This window comes from Gekko japonicus, unplaced genomic scaffold, assembly GCF_001447785.1.
Source record: "Gekko japonicus isolate JY-2015 unplaced genomic scaffold, Gekko_japonicus_V1.1 scaffold251, whole genome shotgun sequence".
In the NCBI taxonomy this organism is placed as follows: domain Eukaryota; kingdom Metazoa; phylum Chordata; class Lepidosauria; order Squamata; family Gekkonidae; genus Gekko; species Gekko japonicus.
In genome coordinates this window covers 387,410-400,246 of record NW_015161956.1, presented here as the reverse complement: position 1 = coordinate 400,246, position 12,837 = coordinate 387,410, and the positions used below count along the sequence as shown (strand labels likewise).

Below are 12,837 nucleotides of genomic sequence, written 5' to 3'. Positions count from 1 at the left end.
ACCCACCCACTGTAGCACAGAGGAGGAGGGGGAAGGCAGAGCCAAGGCAGAAGGAGCTCAGCAAAAATAAAATAGAAACACGGACCTGGTGTAGCAAGGCAAAGCACAGAGGAGGGGAGTGGGAGTCAGTTGCACCTGACAGAGCCACGGCATAACGAGCCCACTTGTTCTTGGGCCAGTTCTGGCATGCAGGCTGTACGTTTGACACCCCTAATGTAAACCATTTAATTCTTGTAGAGTTGTCACTGGGGCACCTCAGTTTCACTGTCGCTTTCTTATCACTGACATTATTTGCTAGTTTCCTATAAGATTGGTGATGATATCACTTATATCCTAGTTCTGTTGACCTGCACAACCAATCACGTGAATAGAGAACTTGATTTTTTTTTCATTTGGATTATAACAAATCAATAAAACATGCGCTCCTTCAGTGGGGGAAGTCATCCAAACTGGTTAGGTTATGCCTCCTCTCACTCCAGGCAGGGCTATGCAAATTTGTGTGGCCTGTACTGGCTCAGAGCAAGGCTGACCCTCTGGTTTCAGTAGCCCTGCACCCTAGCTCTGCTTTCTTTGAGACGCTTGCCTTATTGATATGGAAGACAGAAAAGCCTTGAAGAAAGGCCCCATTGCCTGCCTTAAAAAAGAAAAAAGAAACAAGTGAAGACTGTCCTGCCTGAGCTTCTAGACATTGGAGATTGGCCAACAGCAGATACATCTACAGTGGCACAAGCTGCCATCAGTGCTAGCAGACCTGAGGCTTCAGGTCATTCCACAGCCGCCCCCCAACTGCTGGAATATTCTGGCAGAACTCTACCTGGGTCCGAGGAACCATGAGGAGATTGTAGTGGGTGGCCCGCCACATACAGACTTGGTGGCTTCCAAGCCTACAGGGAGCGGTCCGTCTGTTCCCAGAGCACAGGCCACCTATATAGTGGCTAGTAGGATACTATGGCTAAAGCATTGGAAGGTGAACCCTCTGTCTAATTCAGATTTATCCACTTTAGGGAGGGAAGGGTTTTAGAAGCTCCTTTCAGCAGAGACAGTTCCTTCCTAACAAACTGGACAGGAACCACAAGAGCAACCACCTGCCTACATGGTTGGGGGTCAATTCCAGCAGTTTCCCCACATCTGGATGGGGTTTATGACTGACTAGTGGGTATTCTCCATCATCCGGAAGGGACACCAGATAGAACAGTATTTCCATGGGCATTATTCCATCCTGTGTGTACTTCCAAAAAGATCTGTGGACTGGAAAGCAATTCTAAATAAAAAAGAGTTGAACCTGTGATAAAGAAGCGCAAGTTCCTGATGGAATCACTTCGCTGCATTCTGCAGAGTAGTCAGCAGGATGATACCATGACGTCCTTAGACCTTTGAGATGCTTACATCCATATTCCAGTTCACCCACCTTCCAGACAGTTCTTTCCTTTTTGATGTTCAGGGGCCAGCATTTCCAATACAAGGCCTTACTCTTTGGGCTGGCATAATCTCTGAGGGAGCTTACAAAGGTCCTGGTAGTTCTGATAGCCTATCTATGACCTGGACAATATCCTCCACAGAGCCAAGGAGGCAGATGAGCAAGGACACCAAGCCCACTATGCAGTCTCTTCAGGAACATGACTGCCTGATCAATGTTTAAAAAAAGTCATCTTACACCCTCCAGTGACACAGTCCACTTAGAGGCTAGGATTCAGACGAGGATGGCCAAAGTGTTTCTACCTGCAAAGAAGCAGGTAAAAATAGTTAGAAATGGTGAAAGAAATCCAGCAGAGGTTGGTGGACCTCATGCACTGGTCAGCAGTACTGGGGCTGCTGATCTAGTAGTCTAGAAGTGGTTCCTTGGGCCCGCTTCTATGGCAGGCCTTTTACAATGAACTCTTCTTCCTTATCAGAAGGCTATTTTTAAAAAGAGCAAAAATATGTCAAGATACTGCCCCCCGCCCCCCCCCGCCCCCCGTCACTAAGCTGGTAGTCTTTACAACCAAATCTGACAAGGGGAGTCAGTTTCCTCTAGTCTCCTTACCTGATGGTAACTATGGACTCTGGCAGAAGGGGCTGGGGAGCACACTGCAAGGATTAGTTTGTTCAAGGCAGATGGACGCCGTCGGAAGAAATGAACTGGCTGGAACTTGGGGCAATCAGAATAGTACTGATTGCCTTCCAGAACCTATTGAGGAATAAATATGTACTAGTGTGCACAGTCAATACTACAGCCAAGATGCACATCAATCTGCAAGGAGGCATCAGATCAGTGATGGTCCTCTAGGAGTCCAAAATGCTGTTCAATTGGGTGTGGATAAAATTTCGTAGGTCTGAAAGCGGAACATCTATAAGGTTTTACAAACCTCCTAGCCAAATGGTTGAGCAGGAAGGATTTTGATTCAGGAGAATGGAGTCTAAACCAAAAGATCTTCTGGCAAAATCATACTTCATTTTGGGATCCCTGTCTTGGATCTTTTTACAACATCAAAAAACAATCAAGTTGCCAGGTTTCTAACCAGTTTCTACGATCCCAGGGCAGAAGGCAAGAACAAGGTATCAAAAGAGGCAGTGGAAGTGATTTTCGTAACTCCCTTCTGGCACTAAGTATTTTTGGGCCTCAGAACTAGTGAAGATGTCAGTATCTCCACAGTGGAGATTGCCAAGCAGATGGGTTCTCCAGATCCGGACCCTATTTGACTTCAGTTGACAGCTTAGAGATTGAATGGGTGGATTTAGAAGGATTGGGCCTTTCAAGAAGTAGTCGGCATCATGGTGGAGTCCAGAAAACCTGCTTTCAGTCATCTCTATAATCATATGTGGCTTATGTTTAAAAGTGGGCCAGTACTAAAAAGCTGGATTCATTGAAACCTACTTTCTACATGAAGGCTGGAATCAGGTTCTAACACAGGTTGCAGCACTGGCTGCTATGCTGGACTGCAAAAGACTGCGTAATTTTTTCTTCTCATAGGCACATTAGGCATTTCCTCAAAAGAACCATGCAGTTGGCACCTCCCATTTTGCATAGGTTTCCTAAAGTGTTACAGGCCTTGAGCAAACTGCCATTTAAGCCTTTCAAATCATCAGAATCTATAGTTGCCTTCTCCAAAGATGTATTTTTTCTTGCAGAGATGACTTCTGCAAGAAGGATTACTGAATTAGGAGCTTTATGGGCTAGGAAGGAATTGTGTATATTTCACAAGGTCTCGGTGGTACTCAGAATGGATCCTTCCTTTGTGCCAAAGTTATCTTCCCTTATCATTTAAACCAGGAATTGGTACTACCATTCTTTTGTCCTATATCTATGCCAGAGAGAGTCTGGCACAAATTAGATGTGCACAGGGCTCTGTGCGTTGGCTTAAATAGGACAACACAGATCAGGCTAAAGGATTTTATGGCTGTGTCTCAGAGCTCACAGTGTGTCGGTAAAAAGGTCTCAAAATCCAGGGCTGTAGAGCTGCAACCTGGTCTACCTTTTATACCTGTGTGAGACACTATAGGTGGGACCAGTTAAAATCTGGAGAAGCTTCACCTGGTAAAAGGGTGTGCAACACAGTGGTGGAACAAAATAAAATGAGGATCCCACCCAGGTTGTAGGTTGGTCATATAAGCAGTCCCCCACTGAAGGAGAATGAAAAATTGAAACTTACCAGAAGGCTTCTTCTCTTCAGTGGGGCAGTCATCCACACCCCACCACAAAAAAAAAATCTAGTGAGCTGCAAAATCTGTTATGGAGCTGGGCTATACTAAGACTGGAGGGTCAGCCTCGCTCTGAGCCAATATAGTCTACACAAATTTGCATACTTCTGCCTGGAGTAGAAGGAGGCCTGATCTAACCAATTTGGATGACTTTGCCCCACTGAAGAGAAAGAAGAAACCTTCAGGTAAGCTCCAGTGTTTCATTCTCTCATATACAAGAATCACTTGAGAAACACTAATTATAGCTTTAGAACTGTTCTGCTTGTCTAATATTATATTGGGAATGGCAGCCATTCAGTGGTAGTAATTTTATGAAACAAGGAATCTTTAAAAATGAAAGTATTTCCACAGAAAAACAAAGCACTGGAAAATCTTCCACCCTAAATCTCTGGATTCCTTTTTTATTTGTACACTGTTCATATCAATACTTGTTCTGTATAAATTGTCTTTGAAGGCTGCATATTTTGTTGTAAAGTAGAATGCTTAGTTATAAGGGATAATGCCTGACTTAAGGTTTTTCTGACATTTTGCTAGTTCACAGCAATTACAAAAAAAACAGGACCACGGTGTATATGATTAAGTAAAACACTAAATCACCATGTATAGTTTTACAATTTAATCTTTTTGTTATGCTAAGTATGAATGTTTTTAGAGTAACAACAGGGAAGTTCTGCCATTTAAAATGTATTGTAGATCTCATCACATCATAGTTTAATATTGGCAATTTCCAGTCACCAGGTCAGTAGCTCTCAATATGTTTTTCGCACTTCTGATATCCATATAGAATATCACATTAGAAGAGAATTATAAAATGTATACTGTGCTTGTCTGTTTTCTTCTAGAAATTAAACGCAGTAGCATGGCACCAACAGAGTTATATGAAATAGTATTAAGAATAGCATTCCAGATCCGCTTCAAAGTGCTGGTGCTTACCTTTAAAGCCCTACATGGCCAGGGTCCAGCATACCTGAGGGACCGCCTTTCCCCATACAGGCCCCAAAGAGCACTTCGGTCGGGGTCACAGCACCGTTTAGTGACCCCGGGCTCTAAAGAGGCCAGGCTTGCTGCCACAAGGGCCAGGTCCTTTTCGGTGGCGGCTCCTATCTGGTGGAATGAGCTCCCGGAGGAGATCAGGGCCCTGCGGGACCTGTTACAGTTCCGCAGGGCCTGTAAGACGGAGCTCTTCCACCAGGCTTTCGAATAGGAGCCGCCGCCGCCACCACCAACGGGCGACTGCAAGCAGCACCGCTGGGTCGGGCTGACTGGCCACCTTGAACACCGTGGCCCACAGCATCCCCCTCCTTGGCCCCATGTGATCTGCAATGGAGAGCAAGTATATTAGTTGCGACTGTTCCTTGGGAGTACCCACTGTGTTTTAACTGTTTTAACTATATTTATTGCACTGAGTGCCTTACTTGTTTTATCTGTGGTGCTGTATTACACCTCGTGTTGTGAGCCGCCCTGAGCCCGCGTGCGGGGAGGGCGGGATGTAAATTAAAATAAATAAATAAATAAATAAATAAAATAAACTTTTAAATACTGGTGAGTTTATGAAACATTCTTTATTACAAAGGAAAACTTTTCTATGTTTTATGTAGTTTATTAAGCATGTTATTTTACTGCAGCCTTCCGTACTTCAAGATTGCAGTGAATCAACAGCAACAGACAAACCTGATGAAGAGTACGCAAACGGAATGCTTACTATTACACTGTTTGTCTTAAGTTGCCTTTTTCTCTTTTGTGATTACTGTATTATATTGGGGCTTTGCAGCTATAAAAAGACCTTAATGCTTACTTTAAATATTACCGTATGTACTGTCGAGCTTCGTTGTTAATGATTAAGCTATATGCTTGTTAATGCATTACTCTAAAAACACTCAAAATATTCATACTTAGCATAACATACAAAGATAAAAAATTGTAAAACTATACACGGTGATTTAGTGTTTAACTGTTCACGGCAAGGCAGGCTGCTTAACTGATACGAAAATAGCTTTGTGTTCTGTGTTTCATATTACCTAAACTCAATGGTTTAAACTTTTTTTTGTAGTTAAAAGAAAACCTAGTGCTAATGAACATGCATATAGAAGTGCAGCATAAGAAACTGGAAGAACGAAGCCAGCAGACAATTGTAGCCAAGAAGCATTGCTACAAACCAAGGCCCTATCCCTTAGCACCTGGGCATCGAAAAAAGTTGAACAACTGACAGTTTGAAACTATCACGTAGTCACTACTCTGATTTATTTTGGAAATACTAGCTGAAGTCTCAGAATGACAAAATATTTCTTTTATATAAGATGCAAACCCATGTATTCACCATGTGAATGTGAGCCGCTATGATAGAAAGTTTTTTCTCCCCACAGAAGTGCTTAAGTGTTAAAATGTTGTCTCCAACCATCTATGTATAAGATTTTTTGGAGTGGAGCGCATCTGTTTTCCCAACCCCATGATATACAACTGCTGGCTGCTGGGCAAAGGGAGAACTTGTACCCTTGTCTTGGTCCGCTGCTGGGATTCTCATTGCTGTAGCAGGACAACATACTTGCACTGTCCTTGATCGTTGGAAGCGGAGACAGGGCTGCCTGTCTTTCTCGGTGTACCTAAAGATGCTGTACATGTGCAGAAAGTTGCATTTTGTTTCTAGGTGTCCTGTTCTACTTTGCTTAAGGGAATGATTAAAATCAATGGAATTATTTAAAGGTAAATTTCTTAGCAAAGGACTTGCTAGACTCCCATGGGTAAAGCTAAGCAGTTCAGAGAAGAAAGTTCTACATTATGTAAAAATGTGTCTACATTTAAAATTGTGTGTTCAGTAGATGTTGTAATAAAAAAGACTTTCACGTAGCATCACATCTTCCATATGCTCCTAGTCGTCTTACTCTATGACCATGGGCAATTCCTCAAGCTATGACAAACAAACTGGTGCTGGACGGGCAGGGGATACTTACTTGGGAATAAGTCACTTTGCCCCATCAGGTATTTTTCTTGAGTGAACATTCACAGGACAAGGCTGCATGGTTTCAATGTTATACTTGCTTGTGTAGAAGTGGGCTTAAGAAAACAGGTAGCACTGGAAGTAAATTAGGCACAATACATAGGTGAGAACTAGGAAGTGGGATAAATCAAGTAGACAAGGTTTTCCAAGTCCTAAACTAGCCTTCAGTGGGTGTGCCTGAAGATGTGAATTTAGCACTTAATAAGCACATTTTAATCTCTTATGGTAAGCTTTGTTAGAGTTACCGTGCAGCTGAAAACAGAAGATTTGTCTTCACTTACTGTGAAGCTTCCTTCTCGGTGGTCCAGGTGTGTGTCAGTCCTCACTCTCTTGGGTTAGGTTCCTCCTCTCCAGAAGCAGGGTTGAGCAGCTGAATTTGATTCGAGGGGAGGGGCTTGCCCAGGAATCTTCAGTCTATCTCCAAGCCATGCCTCCCACAACAAAAGAAAAAACTCCTCCAAACAGATTGAAGGCGTAATGAAGTATAACATGTAGAACAGTAACATCAACTCCATTAACTATCTATACACTACTCAGGCAGTGGATATACTCTTAAGGTCCCTTCACTTTACTCATTCATTGAGGGACACTACTACAGAATTCTCTAGCAGACCACCCCCACCCCCGGGTCCTAGAAGCCGCCCCACGAAAAAACGTTTGGGTGGGTAGGACTGACCCACTCCTGGACCACTGAGAATACTTAGTTCTAATCAGGACTCTTTTTGAGTTGAACTCTTTTGCATATTAGGCGACACACCCCTAATGTAGCCAATCCTCCAAGAGCTTACAGTAGCCCCTGTAAGAAGAGCTCTGTAAGCTCTTGGAGGATTGGCTACATTAGGGGTGTGTCGCCTAACATGCAAAGGAGTTCCTGCTACAAAAAGAGCCCTGGTTCTAACCAAGTAGAAGGTCTACATAAGTCCAGGCAATGCCATTCCTTTTCCTCCTCATGTTTAGGAATAGGGCAGAAGGATGGCAATACTATTTCCTCTGTTCTTTAATTTATACCCCACCCTCCCCGCCAAAGCAGGCTCAAAGTGGCTTACATAAATTATAAAATAAAGTGCTAGTGACGATAATAATATTGCATAAAAACATAATAGGTCAGTCATAGTGGAATACAGTCAGTGTTGATGTTCAGCCTATTTGGGGAAAATAATAGAGAGGGCTGTGGCAACGCAGCTACAGAGATTTTGGATTACGCTTCCATCTTAGATCCCTTCCAGTCCGGTTTTTGCCTGGGACAAGGGATGGAGACAGCACTGCTCGCCCTCACAGACGACCTTCGGAGGCATATAGATCAGGGCGGATCAGCAGTACTGTTGTTGGACCTGTCGGTGGCGTTCGACATGGACAACCATCAGTTACTGACCTTGCCGACATAGGAGTTCAGGGGCTTGTCTTGCAATGGCTTGCCTCCTTCCTCCATGGTTGGGGACAAAGGGTGGCGCTAGGGGAACAGCTCTCCCAGAGGTACCCACTAGAGTGTGGAGTGCCTCAAGGGGCAGTGCTGTCCCCAATGTTTTTAACATCTACATGTGCCCCCTTGCCCAGATTGTCCGGAGTGATGGGCTGGGATGTCACCAGTATGTGGATGACACCCAGGTCTATCTGATGTTGGGCGGGCGGTCTGGCTCTAGACCAGAAGACCAGGCGTTACAAGCTATGGCTGGTTGGCTTAGACTGAGTCAACTGAAATTGAATCCGATGAAAACAGAGGTTTTGTGCCTGAGTCGGAGTGGACTGGGGGTAGGGATCCCACTCCTGACCTTTGATGGGGCACCATTGGGACCAGTGGTGGTTAGGAGTGCTTCTGGATACCTCCTTAACAGTGGAGGCCCAGGTAGCAGCCACTGCCAAGTTGTTCTTTTACCATCTTCAGCTGATTAGGCAGTTGGTTCTCTTCCTCAAATGCAACGACCTTGCAACAGTGATCCATCCGATGGTCACCTCAAAATTAGACTACTGTAATGCTCTCTACTTAGGACTGCCCTTGTTGCAAATCCAGAAGCTGCAGCTAGTGCAAAATGCTGCTGCCAGGCTTCTGATGGGTATCCCCATGACGGAACACATCCAGCCTGTCCTGAAGGCATTACACTGGCTGCTGATACTGGATTCGCTTCAAGGTGCTGGTTCTTCGCTTTAAAGCCCTTTATGGTCAGGGTCCGACATACCTGAGGGAAAGCCTTTCCCCATATATACCCCAGAGAGCACTTCGGTCAGGGTCACAAAACCAATTGACCCTTCCAGGCCCCAAGGATGCCAGGCTAACTGCAACCAGGGCCACGGCTTTTTCGGTGGCCGCTCCATACTGGTGGAATGAGCTCCTGGAGGAGATCAGGACCCTGCGGGACCTTTTGCAGTTCTGCAGGGCCTGCAAGACAGAGCTCTTCCACCAGGCCTTCAACTAGGAGCCACCACCACTATCATCACTACTATCATGGTTAATATTACCATCTATGATCATTAAGACCATCATCTTATCAATAATAGAAGCCTGGTGCCTGGTTTATTACGGATAGCCTGTGCTCACCAACTGAAACTGAGACCGAAAGATCAATGAGCTGATTATCAAGTCGATCTATAGAATGTATGAGACCATCTTCGATATTATAAGCTAATTGCTAGCACTTTGATATTATGCTAATGAGTTTATGAATGGAAATGTTTGATGAACTGTTTTTATATTTTATGTATTACATCGTGTTTTTATGTTGTTAGCTACCGAGCCTGCCGCAGCAGAAAGGGTGGGGTACAAATTTAAGAAAATAAATAAATAAAATGAGAAGGGAAATTAAAGAAGCCATTCAGGAATCCAGACAGAGCACCAGCTTAGAGGCAAAGCCCCCAGGCAGACAAGGGAGACACCATAGAAGAGAATCCTCCAAAGTCAAAAGGGAAGGAGGACACGGACCCAGATTTTCCAGTGGGAGTGGAGAAAATGCTTCCTAAGTTGGGAATGGCACCTTCGGGGGTCCCTCTCCTGGCTGCCTTTTATAACCTGATGAAGGCTGTGGGAGGCACCCTCTTTTCTCTACTCCCTAGTTCCAGAGGCGGCTAAGAGAATTAAACTACCCTTATTGGACAATTCGGTAACTAGCCTAGCCTCCAACTCAGTTTTGCCAGTGGAGGCAGATGGTTGGCCAAAGACCCATGTGACAAGATTGAACAAGCTCTGAAACCTCACCTAATGCTCTGAGAGCATCGGCAAAAGGCTCCTTTTTTTTGTGCAAGGACAGCATTCTCATGGGCTTTGGACCTGGCAGCAGGAAGCAGCAAGTTCCCCAAGGAGCTCAAAGACGAACTCAAGAAGATTGCTTTGGCAATGTTTTTTGCCTCAGACGCATCTCTGGATGCAGTATAGATTCTCCAGGAACACAGCTTCGTGATCAGTGAGAGGAAAAGCAACCTCCTTCCTACCCAGATGATTGTGCACCTAGGAGTATCCATAGATACGATCCAGGACAGTGTTTCTGTCCCACAAGAGACAGCAAAAGATCCAAATATTGACAATGCAGATTTTGAAGAGTCCAAAAGTAGAGGTGATGCTTCTGGCTCTACTCGTGGGAATTATAGTATCCTGTCAGGATGTACTGCAATCATCCAGATTCCATACTTGCCCTCTTCAGAGATTTCTACTACCTTTTCAGGAAGTAATAGCATACAAGAGAACCAAACTACCAGAGACCCTCAAGCAAGAGTTAGGTTGGTGGCTGGAGCCAGCCCATTTTCAGGTTGGTCTTCCACTCAGAGAACCAAAGAGAACAGTAATGACCATGGATGCAAGCTTCTCAGGTTGGGGAGCCCATGCCCATGGCACCTGGTTGAGACAACCAACAGTATAAATCTATTGGAACTCAGAGCCATCAAACTGGACCTAATGGAATTCCAATATCTTCTATCCAATTGCCATGTCCTGGTACAGGCGGACTATGGTTGCCAAGGCCTACGTGAACAGACAAGGGGGGGGGGGTCCAGGGTGATTCACAAAGAGGCATGCATGATGATTCAGTGGGCAGAGAATCATCTCAAATCCCTAAAGGCAGTACATGTATGGGACAGGACAATGCTTTGGCAAACTGGTTGAGTCACAGGACTCTAGACCAATTAGAATGGATGTTAGAGAGATTTTTCAAAAACTGTGCCAGAGATTTGTCTTGTTAGAAGTAGGTCTATTCACCAACGATCAAAATTGTCAGATTCTTAATTAGCTATGGAATTATTCTCTGTCTAGCCAGATAAGCTAGTTTTGATAACTGAAGCGATGATTGATGATACTCCTCATGTCTGAAAGTAATTGTTAAGAGTAACAAATCTTTTTTTTATAAGCAGTTTGTAACCTTCAACACTTGGGCTTTTAGTGCCTTCTTTTTCTTTCTCCCATAGTTTGTAGTTTTCCCTCCCCTTTTCATTGTAGTTTTGTAGTGTTGTTTTTTAGAAATGCAAATTTTAAAAAATCCCCTTCGGGGGGGGGGGCAAAAATAAAAAAATTGTCAGGTTCTTTAAGGGAGCTGCCCTGCTGAATCTTCCACAGGTTCACCATTTTTTCACCTGGAAACTTAACCTAGTGACAAGGGCGTTGTCCAGGGAACCTTTCAAACCTATGGCCCCCTGGATGAACTGACTTTTAAGACCATATTCCTGTTGGGAATCACTTCAGACGGGTACAACCTACAGAATTAGGGGAAGGCATCAAAATTCTAAATCCCATAATTCATGTCCAAAGGCATTTTACAATTATGTGTCCATCAAGGGGAAACAATAAAAATTAGAGTCATGGAACAAAATTTAAGCCTGATCATTCATTTAAAATAAAACTGTCATAAAACTAACAAAGCAATTGAGATTTCCTAAGTTTGTTTAATGCTGTTGAGTACTTATACATTCCTCAGCTAAAGTGGTCTGAAGGTAAAGTCAGTGGAGATGGAATACAGGTTCCCCTGGCAGACATTATAAACCTGTCAGCTCAAGGGTCTTTCCAGGGAGTTTAAAGGAGGCAATAGTACGACCACTCTTAAAGAAACTATCACTGGATCCTACCAATCCAGCCAACTACCGCCTGGTATTGAATCTTTCATTTCTGGGTAAGGTAGTTGAGAGAGCAGTGGCAGAACAGATCCAGGTCTTCCTAGAGGACACATCAATACTGAACCCATTCCAGCCTGGTCCCTTACAGGAGCCCCTATTCGAACCCATATCCAACTGGTGTTCTGCCAGCTGCACTAGCTCCACATTGAATACTGAATCAAGTTCAAGGTGTTGGCTTTAAACTTTAAAGCTCTTCACAGTCTGGGACTAACATATCTTCAGGACCACCTCTCCTGACATACCCCCCAAAGAGCTCTATGCTCTTTAAATAACACACTGGCGGTCTCGGAGCTAAGGAATATTCACCTGGTCTCAACTAAAGCCAGAGCCTTTTCGGCAGTAATGCCAGCTTGGTGGAATGCACTTTCAAGCGAGATCCGGGCCTTGGCTCATTTCCACAGGGCCCGTCAAATGGAGATGTGCCACGAAGCATATGGGTGAGGCCAGGAGAATGTCTATTAATATAGTTTTTCCTGCCCCTTCTTCCACTGGGACAGTGATAGTATTATTATACACCATGTGATTAATTGTAAATATTCGAACTTGAATCTGTTAAGTTCATAGGTTTAACTGTATTTTAAACGGTTTATTATATGTTGTGATCTACTCTGAGCCCCACGATAGTGGAGGAGAGCAGAACAGAAATTGAAAGTATAAATAAATAAACCTCTTTCCCCTGCGCACTGAAGGAAAACCTTGACGTATCTTCAGCTACATTTGTTTACATTCCATTTATCTCTCTTAAAGAAAGGATACAATGACATCTTAGTGCATTCTCAGCCCATGCTGCTTTATTGCTAAAAATTGTATACAGGTGCAGAGTTTCCAAGTTCATTTTTGAACATTATTGTTTACAGTGTCAAAAGAATAAATTTTATTATCCCTCCCCTAAGATGCATAGATACAAAAGCAAGCTGCCTTTTGGAAAACTTCAGATATATACAGGGGTAGTTTAAGGTTTCAGTACTATTACATAACCTGTACAATGGACTAAATGGTTTGCAGTGTGGCCTATACTTTCCCCATCTCTTTTGTACTCAGACAAGTTGAAGTGTACACCCATTCCTAAAATTTAG

General features: G+C 43.8%; 1 protein-coding gene across 1 annotated transcript in view; it reads left to right on the top strand.

The window, feature by feature from the left end:
- OIP5 (Opa interacting protein 5) overlaps positions 1 to 6,431 on the top strand; it is a 29,721-nt gene extending 23,290 nt beyond the window's left edge. The window contains exon 5 of the mRNA XM_015429520.1: positions 5,729 to 6,431. Within this exon, the coding sequence (XP_015285006.1) occupies positions 5,729 to 5,884 (156 nt within the window). The 3' untranslated portion in view covers positions 5,885 to 6,431. The remainder of the gene's footprint in view (positions 1 to 5,728) is intronic.
- The last annotated feature ends 6,406 nt before the right edge of the window (positions 6,432 to 12,837 follow it).